This window comes from Cydia fagiglandana, chromosome 3 (assembly GCF_963556715.1).
Source record: "Cydia fagiglandana chromosome 3, ilCydFagi1.1, whole genome shotgun sequence".
Taxonomy (NCBI): domain Eukaryota; kingdom Metazoa; phylum Arthropoda; class Insecta; order Lepidoptera; family Tortricidae; genus Cydia; species Cydia fagiglandana.
The window spans coordinates 6,355,547-6,377,747 of NC_085934.1; the positions used below are offsets into that span (position 1 = coordinate 6,355,547).

A 22,201-nucleotide genomic window follows, 5' to 3' on the forward strand; every position below is an offset into this window, starting at 1 on the left:
TTTGAACACCTGCACCCCCTTAGCAACTTCTGCTGCTGACTGTACAGGGGGTCTAGCCAAGTGACAATCGTTTGTCGATAAATGTCAATCGAAAGTATCGAAACATACTAGTGTCCATCTGAAAGCGGATGTTTTGCTGAAAATTGAAGGTTCGGTTTTGCTCTTGTTTCAGTCGACAGTGTCGACACATGATTTTTATGTCAAAACCAAAACTTTAACCAAAACTTAAAAAGCGCTGGTGGCCTAGCGGTAAGAGCGTGCGACTTGCAATCCGGAGGTCGCGGGTTCAAACCCCGGCTCGTACCAATGAGTTTTTCGGAACTTATGTACGAAGTATCATTTGATATTTACCAGTCGCTTTTCGGTGAAGGAAAACATCGTGAGGAAACCTGCATACATCTGCGAAGAAATTCAAAGGTGTATGTGAAGTCCCCAATCCGCATTGGGCTAGCGTGGGGACTATAGCCCAAGCCCTCTCGCGCTCGAGAGGAGGCCTGTGCCCAGCAGTGGGACGTATATAGGCTGAGATGATGATGATGAAAACTTAATCTATCATAATAAAAGAGCTAGGATGAGCCCATCAAACCCTTTAACTGTCTGTGGGCTTGTTGATTTAAAACTACAACAAGAAAAAGTTTGAAAGCATTAATACTAATCAACGTTTATCGTTCGAGAAGTGTTGGCTGCAATTGCAGTGCGCTTTAAAATCCGTAGTACAGTCAGCAGCAAAAGTTGCTAAGCGGGCGCGGTGTTCAGAATTACCTTGACACGCTCTTATTCTCTTAACAATAAAGTCGCGTCAAGATCATCTTGAACACCAGGCCCGCTTAGCAACTTTTTCTTTTGACTCTACCTACATACGAGTAAAAGGAGAGTAAGGGAATTGTTAGATGTGTTGTTAGGAGTATTGTGTCATGAAATGTTTGTTAATAAGGCCAGCATGGTGATTACAGATTTCCTAAAACGCCGCGTTTACATTGCGACGAGTCATGGTGCAAATAGCAAAACGTGAATAGGTAAGTATGGTGGATGCAGGAAAAACGGACACAGTTTGGATTTAAAATCATACGAACTATGTCAGGTACTATTTTTGACCATTAATATTAGTCTTTAATAAAATTATGACATGTCCTGCCACAATAACCAAAACCTATATATATAATCATAATCGAATTATTAGGTTCGTCAGCAAGGTCAAATAAATAGCGCAATGGGCTGAATTGTCTCATCCTCGCAATCTACAATGAAGACAAATTGCAGAAATAATTTAGTTCATGAAAGTGGGTTAATTCAATAACTTTCCTACTTGCATAATACTTCAGGGCAAAGTTCCTTATGTTAAAATAATCTATATATCTATGTGAATAAACTATTTTCTAAAATCTAAAAGACCTCACCGATGGCAGCGGCCCGTCTCTCGCTTTTAGTCGAGCACTTCCAAAACTTCATATCGGAAATCACGGTCAGGCGGCGAGATGGCACAACCGGCGCCCGCTAAGGCAACTCGCCATAGTCGAACTGTCCGATTGAGGCCGAAACAATGACTTTTGTTTACAAACGTCTGGCGGGCGATTATTAAATTGTCGAGACCAATGAGTCGCGCGAGTGCGACGAACGGACACCCCCGACTCAATCTCCGGTTGCACTGCACTCGCGAATTGCAGGAAGGCGTGGGACCCTCGACCCTTGGTCTTTTAGCCCTCATTGAAATTGACAGAACGATAAAAGGCGTCAGCACACGCAAACTAATTGCAAAATAATAGTTGTTTACAACGACCTGGGATATCACGATTTGCAAATAAACGTGCAATGGTAAAACGTAGAAGCTGGCCATAAGGGTACGCCTGCGCACTTTTACCTGTACAGTTCAACTGCGCAGTTAAAACGGAGCATCTGTGGCATTCGACTGTGCAGTTTTCTACGACTGCACAAGTGCACAGTTGACCTGCGCAAATATGAGAATAGATACATATTTTTTGTGTGCTCTTGAACTGTACAGGTAAAACTGAGTGTGTGTGGCGTCCGCATGTGCAGGCCTCAGTTGATCTCGGATAAATTGCGATTGCATAAAAATGTCTCATAAGACATTCAAGTAGCAAGGAATCACAATGTTACTAATTAACAGTAACATTGTGATTCCTTGCTACTTGAATGTCTTATTCTTTTTAGTCATTAGAAGTTATAGCGGTTCTCATAATAGTGTCCTGCTTTTTAATATAAGGTTTATTTAACATCCTTAGATAGTACGAATATTAGGTGGTATTAGAACTAATTAAATTTATCCAGTATATCCTTAGATAGATTCGGTAATATTCAGGATATATTATAAATTCTTTTCAAAGTGTTCCGCCAACATCAAGCACAGCTGACGACGGTGCCATGGCTACACAACTGAGAGTTTGTGCAGGTTTACCGCTGCCGTGTGTGTGCTTCACCCAGCTAGGGTTTACCTGTGCAGTTTAACTGCACAGGTAAAACTGCGCAGGCATACCCTAGTGTGTATGGCCAGCTTATGTATGTACCCTACAGTCGACGTCAAAGATATGTTTACATTTTTCACCTATTGCAGTACTAAGGTGACGTCGACTGTACCTAATTCAAAGATAAAAACAAGTAAATATAATAAGGTTTTGGCAAAAATTTCATGTTTGGTACAAGCATGAATCTAGTATGGTACAACTGGTACAAGCTTCTATTCTATCGCTGACTGAACCTGCTTTTCTTTTCAAAGGTAACTACATAATACCCGTTGAAACAATTATGACGAGTAAAAACCCCAAACGCAATTTTAGGTTGCGTTGTTTCATCACAGAGTTATGGCCACCTCCTGTCTCCATCATCCGATCAGCTCGATGGTACCATAATACTCGTATTGCATTGTCAGATTGTCACCCGAATTACACATGTGCTTCACCTTTAGTTAAATTTAGCTTCCAAAATTTTACCCACACTAACTACTATACTGTTTAAACTTCAATACTCGATTACTCAGGGCCAGATAATATGAGAAAAATCTTGATTTTCTTCTACGGCACTGCGCAAACAAATTTATCCCAGGAAAAATCTTGATAGCGCGATTCAGGATTTTCACTACACGGTACAGCGCCATCCTACGTTGAATTCATAAACTAAACGAATTTTGGACGAGTTGAGGTCATGCCGTTATCCCAGGAAAAACCTTGATAGCGCGATTCAGGATTTTCACTATACGGAACAGCGCCATCTAACGTTGAATTCACAAACTAAACAAATTTTGTACGAGTTGGGGTCATTATCCCAGGAAAAATCTTGATAGCGCGATTCAAGATTTTCACTACACGGAACAGCGCCATCTAACGTTAAATTCATAAACTAAACAAATTTTGTACGAGTTGGGGTCATCATCCCAGGAAAAACCTTGATAGCGCGATTCAGGATTTTCACTACACGGAACAGCGCCATCTAACGTTGAATTCATAAACTAAACAAATTTTGTACGAGTTGGGGTCTTTATCCCAGGAAAAATCTTGATAGCGCGATTCAGGATATTCGCTACACGGTACAGCGCCATCTAACGTTGAATTCATAAACTAAACAAATTTTGTACGAATTGGGGTCATTATCCCAGGAAAAACCTTGATAGCGCGATTCAGGATTTTCACTACACGGAACAGCGCCATCTAACGTTGAATTCATAAACTAAACAAATTTTGTACGAGTTGGGGTCATTATCCCAGGAAAAATCTTGATAGCGCGATTCAGGATATTCGCTACACGGAACAGCGCCATCTAACGTTGAATTCATAAACTAAACAAATTTTGTACGAGTTGGGATCATTATCCCAGGAAAAATCTTGATAGCGCGATTCAGGATATTCGCTACACGGTACAGCGCCATCTAACGTTGAATTCATAAACTAAACAAATTTTGTACGAGTTGGGGTCATTATCCCAGGAAAAATCTTGATAGCGCGATTCAGGATATTCGCTACAACGGTACAGCGCCATCTAACATTGAATTCATAAACTAAACAAATTTTGTACGAGTTGGGGTCATTATCCCAGGAAAAATCTTGATAGCGCGATTCAGGATATTCGCTACACGGAACAACGCCATCTAACGTTGAATTCATAAACTAAACAAATTTTGTACGAGTTGGGGTCATTATCCCAGGAAAAATCTTGACAGCGCGATTCAGGATATTCGCTACACGGTACAGCGCCATCTAACGTTGAATTCATAAACTAAACAAATTTTGTACGAGTTGGGGTCATTATCCCAGGAAAAATCTTGATAGCGCGATTCAGGATATTCGCTACAACGGTACAGCGCCATCTAACATTGAATTCATAAACTAAACAAATTTTGTACGAGTTGGGGTCATTATCCCAGGAAAAATCTTGATAGCGCGATTCAGGATATTCGCTACAACGGTACAGCGCCATCTAACGTTGAATTCATAAACTAAACAAATTTTGTACGAGTTGGGGTCATTATCACAGGAAAAATCTTGATACGCGATTCAGGATATTCGCTACAACGGTACAGCGCCATCTAACATTGAATTCATAAACTAAACAAATTTTGTACGAGTTGGGGTCATTATCCCAGGAAAAATCTTGATAGCGCGATTCAGGATATTCGCTACAACGGTACAGCGCCATCTAACGTTGAATTCATAAACTAAACAAATTTTGTACGAGTTGGGGTCATTATCACAGGAAAAATCTTGATAGCGCGATTCAGGATTTTCACTACACGGAACAGCGCCATCCTGCGTGAGATTTGTAAACTGTCATTATCCCAAGTAATAGCGCGAGTCAATAAATGCTCTGCGGATTCCGTAATATCAGTTTACTTTACGCAATGGAAATATAAGGTATTGTTTCAAAAATAAAAAGAAGCAAATGTAGAGTATAAAAGTTTAATTTCTATCACATCATGATGTCTCCCTACAATTTTGACATAGATGCCGAACCTTTATGCTAAGTGAATTACTATGATTCGAAGACGACCCAGGTGGAACGACTATCAATCACTCACACAATGTCGGTAGGTACTTGAAAAATGATTATGTAGTTACATGAATCTGCTTCGAATCCCACACATTTATTGCTCTATAAAAATACATGGATAAGCATATTTTCTAGGCACAATTCTGTACTGTCTATAGTAAAATTGATAATGATTACACGCTTCTATTCTGTTACATATACTAACTCTATCTTAACATACTTGAAAGAAATATGAGATTTTCAAGAGAACCAGAGTTAAGAACTATTGCGTCAGTACATTTTTTTAAACATGTTAAAAAGAGACGAGAACGATACATCACTAATAAAATAATGAACAAAAAAAACATAATTTTAAGGGAAATAAATGTATCATATACATATTATTGTTTTAATTAATGTAATCAAAGATAAAATAAACGTTTAAAATCAGTACTCTTACGTCCTAAAAGTGCTCCCAGTTTTCGACATTACAGACAGATGTGAAAGATCAAGATAATGCATGTGATGATTATAACATCCACAACTAAAATATTGGTTTTACAGTCAGCAGCAAGTTGCTAAGCGGGCGAGGTGTTCAAAATGATCTTGGCGGGACTTTAGCGTTAAGAGAATGAGCGCGTCAAGGTAATTTTGAACACCTGGCCCGCTTAGCAACTATTGCCGCTGACTGTACCTATACTAAAATAATTTATTTCTTATAGCTCAATCAATGGAGATAAAGCCAAAACCCATTAACTGGCTAAAAACTAAACTAAGGAATTCATAAGCGCCATTATATGGAAGTCTTTTATTTGTAGCTGACACCAACCAGCTTTGCTTGTACTTTCAAGTGTAAAGATGAGATAATCTCAGGGAATATTACATGTCTTTGTCGCTTGCCAACAAGGGCTATTTTTAGTAGCATTTTATACAATATCACCTTGTTGAGAGCTGACCAAGAAACCTTTTGCATGAAAACAGCAAACTTTCTCCAACTGTTAAACTGTTGACTGAATGAACCTTATTAGGTTAAGTATAAGGATGTTTAGGAACATTTCGTGTTATTTTTACACTTGATTGTAGTCGCCATCTGATATATACAAGTATTCATACCACAGGAGCGCGACATTACCTCCCTGTGCTAAGCCTACAAAGTGAACAAGGTGCTCACAAATATCTAATCACGGCTCGCTTAATTTAGTATTGTATTTTAGATATTTTTGAGCATTACGTAATATTACAATGTTATTGATGGCGACTGTACCTAGGCTAGGCGATTAAAATAAACAGTCATCACAATTTAGTTCAAATGGGACCAATTCATACCCTGACATGACAAAAACTATGTTACTGAGGCTCATGGGAGGCAACATGTATTACATAGCCAGTTCATTAATTATAATATGATCACTTGATGAGAAACAGAGAAAAAGTGATTGACTACGGAATCATCTAAAAAGCTCCAAAAGTACAAATCCATTAAAAATTTAATATTAAATAAAATAGACGCTATCTTTTTCTGAACCAATAAAAATAAAGTGATATGTACTTCATCAACTTGTATTGCCTACGCCGTAGTATGCGTAAATACACACTTCTCTGTATTTTGCCTCTTAAATCTGTATTTTGAAAGTATAATCACACATCATAGCTATGTCTTAATCCACATCATAAATTTTAAAGGCACTGCTTTTCAAAGTGAATTTAATATTGATTGACAACACCACCTGAACGATTAGATAGTCTAAAAATAAAATAATCATGATCCATTTACATCTAAACACACGCGGAAAATATAAAAACTACACTCGGTACATTCGCAATCTAACCAGCAAGACCTACATAAACCGTCGACTCAGTAAAACAACGCTATCAATTTTAAAACCATTTAAAAATAAACTACATAGCTACTGCTAATTTACTGGTGTAAATATGATTAAATTTATCCTTACAGATAGTTGTTATATGTCAGTTTATCAATACTGAATAGGCGTAACCTAGGTATTCTCGCTAACTTGCCGCGCGACGGTGGCAGCGCCGTCAATGCCTGTACCAGGCGCCCTGCACGCGCGTCTGGAAGTGCGACACCGGCGTCACGATGTACGCCTGCTGCTGCTGCTGCACCACGGCCAGAGGGATCACCTGCTGCGCCATCTCCACGGGCTGCGGCGGCTCGTCCGACACGCCCAGCGGCTGCATGTGCTGCGACACCTGCTGCACGCTGCCCACCTGCTGCGTCAGCACCTGCTGGTGCTGCGACACCTGCGGCACCAGCATCTGCTGCTGCATGGACTGCTGGCCGGGCTGCTGCTGGTGGATCACCACGTGCGGCTGGCTCGACATCTGCTGATGCTGCACTTGCACCTGCTGCACTTGCTGTTGCTGCTGTTGCTGTTGTTGTTGCACCTGCTGTTGTTGCTGCTGTTGCTGCTGCTGCACGTGCTGCTCCCTGTCGTGATCTTCCTTCTTCTTAGCCTCCATAGCTGCCTTCTTATGGTCCACCTTGTCTTTTTCCTGTTGCGACCTGATCGGGTCCTTATTTTTGTCGTACGACATGCATTTCCCGCTGCGGAACGGAACCATATCTTTGGGCATGTCTTGTTTCTTAGTGGCGAACTTGACGTGAGGGAATTGGTCCTTCATGAATGCACGGAAAGTGGAATATCCCATCAGTTTTACTCCGGGCTCCAGAATTTCCCCATATTCTTTGTAAGCTTCAAACAAGTGCTTCCGTGAGTCTCCCTGTATAATAATGGTCTTGCTGGCTTTCTTGCCCTGTTCGCCTGAAGGCTGGACGTCTTTAGGCGAGCTAGCATGCTGTTTCAGGTACTCCTTTAAGAAATTAGTTGCATGTTTGTATATGTCTAAGGTAAAGGTGTTGTAGGGCTTCTTACCAACGTTGCCGTGTATCCGAGGCGCGACGCCGTGCGTCATGACATGCTGCCTGATGCGTTTGAGCTGATAATGTGTTACATTTTCTAGATACAGAAAAGCCTCCAAACAGACCTTTCTACCTTGGTATACGTAGCACGCCCTCAGTCTCCTCCTGACCTTGTGGCGTGATGTTTCAGCCGGGTTAGCCAAGCTGGCCATAGTGATACCCATTAGATACATGTCATGTTCACTTTTGGTCAGTTCAGCAATATTGAGACGGTGGCGGTAGACAGCCTCTGGATTTAGCCCACGGTAGCAGTTATCCTTGCAATCACATCCTCTTCTTAATCTTTCTTTCACCTGAAAATTTACATAATTATGTTATAAAAAGACGAGCTTGTAGCTGCAATTGTGAAATTAAATAAAAATCCTGATTCATCATAAGAACACATGACATGCATGTTGCCAAAACCAAAATAGTCTGTCTAATGTTCCTCCTCTGTTTATTTAATTTTTTTAAATTTGGTTAACACTCATAAAAACCGGCCAAGTGCGAGTCTGACTCGCGCACGAAGGGTTCCGTACCATTACTCAAAAAACGGAAAAGTCACGTTTATTGTATGGGAGCCCCACTTAAATATTTATTTTATTTTGTTTTTAGTATTTGTTGTTGTATCAGCAACAGAAATACATATGTGAAAATTTCAACCACCTAGCTATCACGGTTCATGAGTTACAGCCTGGTGACAGACTGACAGAGTCGGTCGGACAGATGGACAGTGGAGTCTTAATAATAGGGTCCCATTTTTACCCTTTGGGTACAGAACCCTATTAAAAAGGAGGTAGATGCATTTCACATCAGAAGTTTCTTACAAACACATCAAAAAATAAGAACAATATAAAATATGTACCTATATCCTCCTAAGGCCCAGCCATACAAATCAAAAATTAGCCACTGAAATTTGAACTTATAGTATAGGAAATAGAGACGATTTTGCGTTGTTGGAAAATTAAATGACACAAACCTAAAGCGACTCTATCCTGATTGAATAGAATTTAAATTTCATTGAACTGAAGAGGTACTATAAGTAGGACCTTGGGCCTTAGGAGGATATTAAGTTCTGTAATAAGTTTGATCTTTTTGATAATAAAATTTATAACATTCTCTTTGCTGATTTCTTAGATGATGACCCATTTCCATTTACAAAAAAGTTAAATGATGTAGTCGCCAACAGTCTAACCTAACCTAAAGCTGATTAAGGCAAAAAGATCATAGAAATGGTAGAATTTAGGATTCTATACTTTGAAAATTTGTGTTAAAGATAGGGTAATTGTGTCAGATACCGTCCAATTATAGGAGATGCCTACTTTGAAATGCTAAAAAAAAATATTTAAGTAGTCTTACTTAAATGTGCTATATTTGTTTGTATTGCTCATATTGTCTATTTTAGGTTAATATTACGTGACCTTAAATAATATTTACGGTTTATTTTATAAAAAATATATTTTGAAAAAGTAGGGTTATTTCAGTTTCCGTCCGCCTGTGAGCTACTTTTCGTCCACGTATGAGTCAGTTTTCGTCCACTGTATGAAAAAGTACTGTAGGGTGCATTATTGCATTGAAAATCAATTATACCTATCTTTATTTTTTGTTTTTATGTTATATGGATAATTCTTAGTTAGTTACTAGCTTCTGCCCGCGACTTCGACCGCGTAGAATGGTTATTTTCGTGATAAATATTTATATATATTTCCTTCCTCAGTAGACCGACAAACAGTGTTACATTCGCATTTATAATATATAATATCAATATAATAAGGATTCATTTATTTTTAAGCTATGTACGTTACTAGTACTGGCTTAGTTTTGTTGTATATAGGGTCATTGCGTTAGTTTTCATCAACTTATCGGAGCTGCCAGAGTAGCTGGACAATAAAATTTATCATGAAAAACCCACTTAAATATATGATAGTTATTTGTTTTCTTGTGTTAATTTATGTATAGGAAAAACTAATGCAGATGCATTATTAAGATAAACACCAGTTATGATTATAATACCTACCCACTTTTATTTTATTAATAACAGATATTTAACTTGTTTTTCTTAAATTACTAACAATCTAATACAATCTATTTATCAACTTTAGATAATATTATTTATATTATATTATTATTTGAGAAATTCAGAGTCTGAATATACATGGTCATTCAATAATTTATTTTTTTGTAGGAAAAGATCTCTATGTAAAGCCCGCTCCACACTCGTGCGCGAATCGCGGCGCGAAGCCGCGAACGCGAGTCTGGAGTCGATTTCGCATATCAGCGAACTAGACTCCACACTCGCGTTCGCGGCTTCGCCCGCGATTCACGCGCATAGTCTGGAGGGCGTTTTACAGACGCCCGGACCGCGACTTTGCGGTCCGGCGCACGTTCGATCGTGTGTAAGGTGATCCGCCGTATGTATGTCCATTAAAGCCGTGTAACAGACAACCGCACCCATGAGTGAGAGCGAGAAAGAGATGGTTTTTAAGGACGCAGTTTTATAAAGCCACACATTCACACTCCTACCGTCCTACAAACAGCTAAACGGTAGGACGGCTACCCCCATACACAATCCTACCCAACGAGGCGGACTACGAGGCGGCCTACAAGGTAGGAGTGTGAATGCGGGGCTTAAGTGAGAGCGAAAAACAGACACTTATTAAACCAGCATCCACACGGCCTGGTACAGCTATCAGTTCATGCTGTAGGATATAGAGCGAGGTAGGGAGACAATTATGTCTCGTTCTTGCAGGACTATTTTGTAACATCGTGTAAATACTCCTTAATAATCATAGACATTTCAATTATTTTAAAGCCCGCTCCACACTCGTGCGCGAGTTGCGGTGCGGAGCCACGAATGCGAGTGTGGAGTCGATTTCGCAGATCTGTGATCTCGACTCCACGCTTGCGTTCGCGGCTTCGCGCCGCGATTCGCGCACGAGTGTGGAGGGGGCTTAAGGTTAACTGGTTTGCGAAACAAGCGGTATCCAGTCGGGACCTATTTGATCAGGAATGAAATTGGCGTCAATCTCCAATTTAATCACCAATTTTAGATTTATGGTAATATTAGAGCCCTGTAAATTGAAAAAATACCCCAGAACGAAAATACTGGCGTCACAAATTATATAGTATTCTTGCATCTCATTTTATCGGTAATATCGGGCATTATCGGCGGTTGAATTCGGCGAGCCAAATTGTCTTTTGCGTCCGCACGTCCTGATTCGATCGGGCAATTTAATCAGATTGGCAAAAAATTGACTAGTCTGGATACGCGTTCTTAAAATTGCTTTATTTTTTTTTATATAAGGAGGGAAAATCGTAGGTATTTGACATTTTTTATATTAAGATTCGAGTAATGCTTGATGCTTAAATAATTAATTGCCTATTTAAACTTATTTCCTCGCATATTTGGAGCAAAGCACTATGCTCCGGTGGGAATAGCAATTCGTGGAATCGTCTCATTGTCGGACTCAGTTCAATTCTTTCATTTCGTCGAACAAAATCGAAACTCATCCACGAATTGCTATTTTCGCCCTCTGTAATCATGTAATAATAAATCTCGTCTACACCACTCATAGTACATGGACGGAAACTGAAACAATATTTAAAGCTATTTTTAGTTTTCGACCACATATTTTAAATATGATTTTAATCAAGCAACAGTGACAAAATCGTGGACGAAAACTAAAATGTATAATCTTATAAGCAAGAAACATCATTTTAAGAGAAAATATATAGTAGTTTATAAGTCTTTTGAAGTAAAACGACCATAACAAATACTCACCTAGCTGTTCCAGTTACCGTCCGTGTGGTCGGAAACTAAATATTTTTCAAAATTAGTATGTCAGTACTCGTCCACTAAATTTATCAAAGATTATTGTGAAAAAACTATAAAAAACACTTAAAATTGCGTTTATTATACTTTTAAGTTGCAGTATGTGCCAATAACGTAACTTAAACTAGCTAAATTAATTAATAAACTTACCGTGAACATTTGCCGCCAACACCTTTTTTTTCTTGCAAAATGACGTTTTCAGGCTCTGGGTGCAATGCCGCCACTTACATAATTTTTATTTAAGCCGCTATTTGTCAAATAACACTTTTATTTTGGTAAAAATATTGCTTAGACATTATGGATTGCAACAAATCCAAACATGTGTGAGAAGGCTTGTTTCTATTCAAATTTTCCGCAATTCTTTGTAGCAACTCCGCCAAGTGGACGGAAACAGGCACTGGACGGCAAACAGACACAATTACCCTATCTGGTTTTAATTTAACTCTAATATATTTACTAATAACAGGTGACTATATCTACTTACTTGTAAAGGATTATCCTCAAGTTTGTTGTCGAGGACCTCTTCATCACTATCTGTTTCCGCTCCCTTTTTCTTCCGCTTAGCCCCACCTTTTTTCTCCATTTTAGGCTTTGTTTCAACCTCCATGCCATCACCATCGACATTTGAGAACTCAATGCTGTAAGCACCTTGCATTCCTTGCATATTTGCCTCGCCATTCTCCACTTGGATTGTATGACCTTGCCATAAAACCTGAAATTAGTAATGTTACTGTTAGGTAAAGATACATCAAACAGAGCCTGTTAAAACAGCTGATTGACTAGTTAGGAGGTTACCTGTTCTTGGTGACCATTATAGTTGTGCTGTTGCATGTTCTGAGAGGCTCCCATCTCAAACACAGAGTGTTGGCCCATGACAGGCGTGTGCCACTGAGCGCTCTCTCCATACTCCCCTCCGCCGTTCTGGTCTTGCGGAATGGCCACGATAATGGCCTCCTTGCTGTCCACACTCCGGCGCTCGACAGACAGGAGCGAGTGAAGAACCTCACTCGCCTCCTTTTCTGCCGGGTTCACCACCTCCATCTTCTCATACGACATGGGTGCGCTGCCCGCTCGACGCTACAATACAACCGATCGTTCACATTAAATCACATGTGCCTACGTATATGTGTATGTACAACCTCGCGACAAACCCGCCCCGATTGCTATGAGAATTCACAACCCCGCTACAAATACGAGAAAACCGCGATAACTTTTCAAATTCATGTAAATAAACACAACAAAAATCGCGCAATTATTAACCTTAATCGCGTTTTTTAAGTTTCATTATCGCATAGCGGATCGAACTCCCGTGGAATATTGGGCCATATAGTCATAGCAGAGGAAGAATAAAACTTACCGTTTTCACGTTATTTTAACGTCTGAGCTGCATAAAAATGTATAGCCACAGTTACTAATCAAACATGGATTGTTTTCCTTTAAACTATTTTCATATTGCAGTCATAATTGAAGAGAAATGCACAAATATTTCACTGAATTCACGGAAGCAATATGGCGAACACTTTCTGTGAATAAAATCGGAGGACGCCGCAGAACACGTCTTTAGTACAGTGCGCCACCACTTGGCAGCGCCACCGTCGTTCGTTTCCGACTTTCCGTATTGACGCTGTCTGATGACTCAAGGCGCCAACATTTAAAACATTTAATAGTTACCTGACTGGAGAACGCGTGCAATATTTTTTTTTATAATTCAAGAATAATCAAATGAAATATAATATAACAAAAACATTGACTGATCTCCAAGTCACATTGCCCATTATTAAGGTATCGGCGGAGTGTTAAGACATAAAATTTTCATAATGCAACGTTTTTTTAATGCGACTAAGTTTTGCAGGTATAAAGTACTCAAAATTCCTTGGCTCTATAAACCTACAGAAGAAGTAGACTATAGTCTATACCTTATTACAAAAAAAGTAAAGTTGACATAAAAAAAAGTCAAAAATCAGTAAAATGGCGGCAATGGTACGATTAGTGCGTGCACCATTTTTGTGATTCCTAGTTTTGTTTGATATAATTGTGTAGTAAAATTTATAAAGACGTTAAGTTGATCGTTGTAAGAACTTTAGTAACCTTTTTAAACAATAAAAAAACAGAGCAATATGAATAGTGTGTTACAGAAATATCCCCCATCAAGCCCAGCTAACCTGTCGGGAAACACGATCTTGCACGGCATGTGAGCACGGGTAAGGCCGATAGTGTAATGACCTATAGATTAATAAGATTAAACTCCGAAGATTATGATAATGACCAATTCAGCAGTCTTGTCCCTTCCCAAATTTCGCTGGTCTGTAGTGAGTGTGCCACATACATAGTAGTAGGGTAGGTCCTTTAATTCTTTTATATTACTGTCTTGATCTGTTATCAAATTACCTACCTACTTACCATCCTAGCTAAAAATATATGAGGATTATTAAGTTATGTGTAAGGCCTATCTTGCCAGAGAAGAGTTGCTTAACAAATCCACAAAAATAAACAAATTCTAAATAAAACATGAGAGTGTGACACTGACATCCGACCGGACGGACGTTGAGAAAGGTACGGTATACGGAACCCTAAAATAAAATAAACAACGCTTCACTCATTAGTGTGTCATTTTCTGAAAGTGTAGGGTAGGGACTTTGGGAGTAGGGAGGTAGGTACTTACTCGCATTACGTATGGTGCAACACAAACGTTGATTGGAATTGGAACAAACCAACATTTGTGCAGGTAGTTACCTAACTACCTGCACAAATGTATGCTAAAGGGTACCTACCCTTCAGCACCGCATTTCCTGTCATAAAGATTAATCTGGTGCCGCGTTTGACAATCACGCGATTTGACGGATTATGAAAGCTAATTTCTATATACAAAGGTCACAACTTTATAACGACATTATTTATTCAATAGTAGAATTTGGCTGTCTGTAGCGGATTTGGGAAGGTTAAAGCTCTTTAAGTTTGGGAAGGTTAAAGCGTAGGTAGCTCATTAAGTACGTACATTCAATTCTAATTAAAATGTTCAAGTTACTGTGATAAGTGTACTACCCCGGGAATTCGGGGATCCAAATAGGGTAATTGTGTCTGTTTGCCGTCCAGTGCCTGTTTCCGTCCACTTGGCGGAGTTGCTACAAAGAATTGCGGAAAATTTGAATAGAAACAAGCCTTCTCACACATGTTTGGATTTGTTGCAATCCATAATGTCTAAGCAATATTTTTACCAAAATAAAAGTGTTATTTGACAAATAGCGGCTTAAATAAAAATTATGTAAGTGGCGGCATTGCACCCAGAGCCTGAAAACGTCATTTTGCAAGAAAAAAAAGGTGTTGGCGGCAAATGTTCACGGTAAGTTTATTAATTAATTTAGCTAGTTTAAGTTACGTTATTGGCACATACTGCAACTTAAAAGTATAATAAACGCAATTTTAAGTGTTTTTTATAGTTTTTTCACAATAATCTTTGATAAATTTAGTGGACGAGTACTGACATACTAATTTTGAAAAATATTTAGTTTCCGACCACACGGACGGTAACTGGAACAGCTAGGTGAGTATTTGTTATGGTCGTTTTACTTCAAAAGACTTATAAACTACTATATATTTTCTCTTAAAATGATGTTTCTTGCTTATAAGATTATACATTTTAGTTTTCGTCCACGATTTTGTCACTGTTGCTTGATTAAAATCATATTTAAAATATGTGGTCGAAAACTAAAAATAGCTTTAAATATTGTTTCAGTTTCCGTCCATGTACTATGAGTGGTGTAGACGAGATTTATTATTACATGATTACAGAGGGCGAAAATAGCAATTCGTGGATGAGTTTCGATTTTGTTCGACGAAATGAAAGAATTGAACTGAGTCCGACAATGAGACGATTCCACGAATTGCTATTCCCACCGGAGCATAGTGCTTTGCTCCAAATATGCGAGGAAATAAGTTTAAATAGGCAATTAATTATTTAAGCATCAAGCATTACTCGAATCTTAATATAAAAAATGTCAAATACCTACGATTTTCCCTCCTTATATAAAAAAAAATAAAGCAATTTTAAGAACGCGTATCCAGACTAGTCAATTTTTTGCCAATCTGATTAAATTGCCCGATCGAATCAGGACGTGCGGACGCAAAAGACAATTTGGCTCGCCGAATTCAACCGCCGATAATGCCCGATATTACCGATAAAATGAGATGCAAGAATACTATATAATTTGTGACGCCAGTATTTTCGTTCTGGGGTATTTTTTCAATTTACAGGGCTCTAATATTACCATAAATCTAAAATTGGTGATTAAATTGGAGATTGACGCCAATTTCATTCCTGATCAAATAGGTCCCGACTGGATACCGCTTGTTTCGCAAACCAGTTAACCTTAAGCCCCCTCCACACTCGTGCGCGAATCGCGGCGCGAAGCCGCGAACGCAAGCGTGGAGTCGAGATCACAGATCTGCGAAATCGACTCCACACTCGCATTCGTGGCTCCGCACCGCAACTCGCGCACGAGTGTGGAGCGGGCTTTAAAATAATTGAAATGTCTATGATTATTAAGGAGTATTTACACGATGTTACAAAATAGTCCTGCAAGAACGAGACATAATTGTCTCCCTACCTCGCTCTATATCCTACAGCATGAACTGATAGCTGTACCAGGCCGTGTGGATGCTGGTTTAATAAGTGTCTGTTTTTCGCTCTCACTTAAGCCCCGCATTCACACTCCTACCTTGTAGGCCGCCTCGTAGTCCGCCTCGTTGGGTAGGATTGTGTATGGGGGTAGCCGTCCTACCGTTTAGCTGTTTGTAGGACGGTAGGAGTGTGAATGTGTGGCTTTATAAAACTGCGTCCTTAAAAACCATCTCTTTCTCGCTCTCACTCATGGGTGCGGTTGTCTGTTACACGGCTTTAATGGACATACATACGGCGGATCACCTTACACACGATCGAACGTGCGCCGGACCGCAAAGTCGCGGTCCGGGCGTCTGTAAAACGCCCTCCAGACTATGCGCGTGAATCGCGGGCGAAGCCGCGAACGCGAGTGTGGAGTCTAGTTCGCTGATATGCGAAATCGACTCCAGACTCGCGTTCGCGGCTTCGCGCCGCGATTCGCGCACGAGTGTGGAGCGGGCTTTACATAGAGATCTTTTCCTACAAAAAAATAAATTATTGAATGACCATGTATATTCAGACTCTGAATTTCTCAAATAATAATATAATATAAATAATATTATCTAAAGTTGATAAATAGATTGTATTAGATTGTTAGTAATTTAAGAAAAACAAGTTAAATATCTGTTATTAATAAAATAAAAGTGGGTAGGTATTATAATCATAACTGGTGTTTATCTTAATAATGCATCTGCATTAGTTTTTCCTATACATAAATTAACACAAGAAAACAAATAACTATCATATATTTAAGTGGGTTTTTCATGATAAATTTTATTGTCCAGCTACTCTGGCAGCTCCGATAAGTTGATGAAAACTAACGCAATGACCCTATATACAACAAAACTAAGCCAGTACTAGTAACGTACATAGCTTAAAAATAAATGAATCCTTATTATATTGATATTATATATTATAAATGCGAATGTAACACTGTTTGTCGGTCTACTGAGGAAGGAAATATATATAAATATTTATCACGAAAATAACCATTCTACGCGGTCGAAGTCGCGGGCAGAAGCTAGTAACTAACTAAGAATTATCCATATAACATAAAAACAAAAAATAAAGATAGGTATAATTGATTTTCAATGCAATAATGCACCCTACAGTACTTTTTCATACAGTGGACGAAAACTGACTCATACGTGGACGAAAAGTAGCTCACAGGCGGACGGAAACTGAAATAACCCTACTTTTTCAAAATATATTTTTTATAAAATAAACCGTAAATATTATTTAAGGTCACGTAATATTAACCTAAAATAGACAATATGAGCAATACAAACAAATATAGCACATTTAAGTAAGACTACTTAAATATTTTTTTTTAGCATTTCAAAGTAGGCATCTCCTATAATTGGACGGTATCTGACACAATTACCCTATGTGTGTATTTAGAAAACGGGAGGCATTATTTTTAGTTTTTACGACACAGCTATTTGCTAGACGCCAGTCACATAAGTCTTTTTGAATTAGTACACCTATCCTCACCACACACCTAGAGGGTTAGCCAAGATGACAATCGACTGCTAAAAACGGAACGAAACGCTGTGTCTCTATCACTATTCCGTATTATTATAGTGAACCCTAAAAACCGGCCAAGAGCAGGTCGAACCATGCTCAGTGCAGGGTTCCGTAGTTATGTGGGTAACGGGTATTCAGAACAATTGGCATGCTTAAATGGGGGCTATTAGTTGATATTATTATTTACGTAACAAGCATGCAGAAGGGAGTAATTTTGAAGCACTTCTAACGTCAAGCACTAACGGTTAGCGAACTAAGACAGACAGACGGACATGGCGAAACCATAAGGGTTCCTATTTAGTTAACTATAGAACCCTGATTATGCGGCGAAAAATCGAATTAGCAGATCGCAAATATCGCCCACGATCACGATATGACCCTGACGCAACCTGCGAAAAGCGGCAAGGGACCAATGAATAAATTATTCAAATCCCAGGGATCATGTAAAAAAGTGTCTGCTCGCGATAAAAATACATTATCAGAATTTTTACAGAAAGACGCACATGAGAATTGGATTCCTTCACTTTAGTTGGAGTAGAGTCGTGTAAGGCTAGGTAACTTGTAAAACCATTCGACCGCAGCTAGTCCTTTTTAAGGTTTCTCGGTTACAACTTACAACCGTCCGGAGACTATTAAGCCTGTTAAGAGACATAATAAAGCTAAGCTTAAGTGTATGGTACCTGGGTAACGAGCGTTACCAGTTAGTTCTAAACCAACGAGGTCAAAAAGACGTAATTCTATGCGAGGTTTTCGGAAGAATACTATGCTTAATTTTTGGGTGAATCTAATTTACTTAAATGCCACTTTCGGTGTACTTATAGAATACTATGTAGGCAGGTGATATGACAGTAAAAATAAAACCAGCCATAAGAGGGTCTGCACCGATGCGGAACAAATAATAATACCTACATTACCTGCGTATGAACGCTTATTTTTACCTCGACATTTTGAATGATAAGCTGAGCATAAGCGTTTTGTAATAAACGGACAAAAACGTATTTTATCTCTTGTAAGTTATAACTGTTATAAGGAATAGGTATTTATTAAAAAAAAAACAGTAAGTACGTAAACTAGTCAAGTAACCTACATCATCGTGAAATTAAGCAACATAAGTACCTAAACTGATGACGGTATCTTAAACTAAGTAATAGGCCCTATTAGGCACTATCCGCACTATAAGATTATCATCAATCATTTCGTCTTGCTCAGGCGACAGGTGAAATGAAGGTCATTTACTGGTCCTTAAAAGCTTTTTGTTGAGATTTGCACAAGCGCTTGCTTTTTCGTTTGGTTTTCGCAATCATATATATATGTATAAGAGAATCAATTTGGAGCATTTTTGCACAATCTCCCTATCTTAATTTAGTTTCAATCTTGAAAGTTGGATTTGAAAAATAATCTGGCTCTGGCCTGTCTTACATTGTCGTCAGAACTGCGTTCTCTATTGAAACCTCTTTAGAACTAGCCCTCATCATGGGTGTCAACTTTGAGTCATATTCATATCTAACGTCGCTCTTAATAGGTGATGGTGGATTTCATTTTGGCAGACGTTTGGAATCTGATTCTAAAATAGTCCATCTTTTTACCTCATAGCTCATAAGATAACATTCTATATAGTGCCATGCCTTATGGGAAACGGTCGCAGAGATAGTTCAGAGCCGGAAACCGCTACCAACTTTTAGTATGTTGTTGGGCATGGCATCGGGTCTCCAAAACTGCCGGGAGACGGCGGCGCCGGCCATCTACTTCAGCGGAATGACGTCATCAAAATGACTCCCGCTTCGTTGCGAATATTGCATACTGCACCCAAACTATGCATAGCACATACACGTGTGGGGTATTAAATGAAAGCCAATTAAATAAACTTTATTTTATTTATACAAAGTGTACCAAAATATGCAACAGTTTAAGAGAAATTTACAAATAAATAAAAATTACGTAAAAAAATATTCGATTATTTGGGTTTTACAACCAAACCATAAGTCGGACGATAAAGCAATGTACTACAACATTAAAGATGACGTCTCAAGCCATATACTGATATCAATAAAATCAAAATTGGACCAAATATGTGGAAATTATACATCAAAATGTAGGTATTTGCCCATACAAATGCATAAAAGTTAAAAAAATCCAAATTGGTCATTTTCAGGATAATCCGCATAAGCTTCTAGTATGTTATTAGCAATATGACCTGGATTCTAAAACTGCCGGGAGACCATCTCTGTTGTTCCTCAGTTACAAATAATGACGTCATATAAATAATCACTGCCGAATTTCGCAAAATGTAAATTATAGCTATACCACGAGTCTCACATACACATGTGTTACATATAATGAAAGGTTATTAAATGTATTATGATTCACCTAAACATTGTTTGTAAAAAAAATGTACGGTTTCAGAGCTAGAAACAACGAAATAACACTTTTTATGGAAAAAGTAGATATGTATCAATTTTATAGCTAAACTAAAATCGTCATAAAAAATTTGCGTGTAATATTTGAAAAACCAGTTATTCAACTATATATCACAATTTAAATTTTACATTTCCGACAAAAACTGTGAAAGTTCTGGAAAAAAAACTAAAGCGCCCCAACAATTCTACCTTAATGCGCTCATATTATGCAAAGAATAGTTCTAATTATCGAGTATTAAATGGATGAACATTACATAAAATACATGAAAACGACATTTTCGAATGGAACCATAATTAAAAAAATAATAATTTACTAGATAAGTAAGCAAAATACTGTTTCTTTAAGTACCTAATCTCCTCCTTTCAAAGTCGGTTAAAATGTGGCTTTTGTGACCTGGGCTACAAAGACAAATAAATTGACACCTAATTTATCAAAATCAGTTCAGTACTTTCATGCAAACGGTACCTACACATGCACGCATAGATAGCAAACTCTGCCGTAGTCGGACAAAAAATTAAAATTCAATAATTAGACCTTTACTATTATGGCCTGGCGTGGCTTGGCATCTAACGTTGAAACCCTCAGGCCGTAGATGTTAGCAGACCAGAGGGGTGACCTCTGTATTTCGGAGGATCAGAGGGAAAATTCTGCCAGCCTTCTCAGCTCAGCCTTGAAACCCTTGCACCACTCAAGATTCCACTTTTATAAGAATACCCAACTGGCGCGAAGTGGCGCAGAATAGGGCAGAGTGACGCTCTTTTGTGTCAGAGGTCAAGATCCTCTTTGGGTCACTGAGCCAGTGATGTATGTATGTATGTATGTATAAGGCTAATCGAGGCTTAAATATATAATTATGTATCGCATTAAGTGAACTGATATGGCATTTACCGAGATAAGGCATTTTGTATTAGGCATGTACCTACTTACTGGCATGTAACTTTACATTTCTCTAATAATGTAGCGTTAGGCCATGACAATAAGAGTCTATTTGATATTAATATTTACCGCGACTACAGCAGGAACTGCTATCTACGTATGTAATTATGTATTTTTTACATGAAACAACTGAACTGATTTTGATAAATGAGGTGTCAATTTATTTGTCTTTGTAACCCAGGTCACAAAAGCCACATTTTAACCGACTTTGAAAGGAGGAGATTAGGTACTTAAAGAAACAGTATTTTGCTTACTTATCTAGTAAATTATTATATTTTTAATTATGGTTCCATTCGAAAATGTCGTTTTCATGTATTTTATGTAATGTTCATCCATTTAATACTCGATAATTAGAACTATTCTTTGCATAATATGAGCGCATTAAGGTAGAATTGTTGGGGCGCTTTAGTTTTTTTTCCAGAACTTCCACAGTTTTTGTCGGAAATGTAAAATTTAAATTGGGATATATAGTTGAATAACTGGTTTTTCAAATATTATACGCAAATTTTTTATGACGATTTTAGTTTAGCTATAAAATTGATACATATCTACTTTTTCCATAAAAAGTGTTATTTCGTTGTTTCTAGCTCTGAAACCGTACATTTTTTTTACAAACAAAGTTTAGGTGAATCATAATACATTTAATAACCTTTCATTACATGTAACACATGTGTATGTGAGACTCGTGGTATAGCTATAATTTACATTTTGCGAAATTCGGCAGTGATTATTTATATGACGTCATTATTTGTAACTGAGGAACAACAGAGATGGTCTCCCGGCAGTTTTAGAATCCAGGTCATATTGCTAATAACATACTAGAAGCTTATGCGGATTATCCTGAAAATGACCAATTTGGATTTTTTTAACTTTTATGCATTTGTATGGGCAAATATCTACATTTTGATGCATAATTTCCACATATTTGGTCCAATTT

General features: G+C 38.3%; 2 protein-coding genes across 2 annotated transcripts in view; both read right to left on the reverse strand.

Annotated features, from left to right (window-relative positions):
- LOC134679922 (guanine nucleotide exchange factor DBS-like) overlaps nucleotides 1–22,201 on the reverse strand; it is a 156,283-nt gene that overhangs the window by 131,713 nt on the left and 2,369 nt on the right. The gene's annotated exons all lie outside the window — the stretch shown is intronic.
- LOC134679918 (uncharacterized) lies at nucleotides 4,891–13,272 on the reverse strand. The gene is made up of 4 exons (XM_063538862.1): nucleotides 13,084–13,272; nucleotides 12,522–12,803; nucleotides 12,211–12,438; nucleotides 4,891–8,208 (listed from the first exon to the last, which is right to left on the reverse strand). Exons 2-4 carry the CDS (start codon nucleotides 12,780–12,782, stop codon nucleotides 7,015–7,017), a joined length of 1,683 nt encoding a protein of 560 aa, XP_063394932.1. The 5' UTR covers nucleotides 12,783–12,803; nucleotides 13,084–13,272; the 3' UTR covers nucleotides 4,891–7,014.

Excerpts from the sequence above, each read along its gene's own strand:
- LOC134679918 (XM_063538862.1), bottom strand. The coding sequence starts at position 12,782 with ATGTCGTATGAGAAGATGGAGGTGGTGAACCCGGCAGAAAAGGAGGCG. Across the intron at positions 12,439-12,521 it reads ATAATGGTCACCAAGAACAG|GTTTTATGGCAAGGTCATAC; the intron begins GTAACCTCCTAA and ends TACTAATTTCAG. Across the intron at positions 8,209-12,210 it reads TTGAGGATAATCCTTTACAA|GTGAAAGAAAGATTAAGAAG; the intron begins GTAAGTAGATAT and ends GTAAATTTTCAG.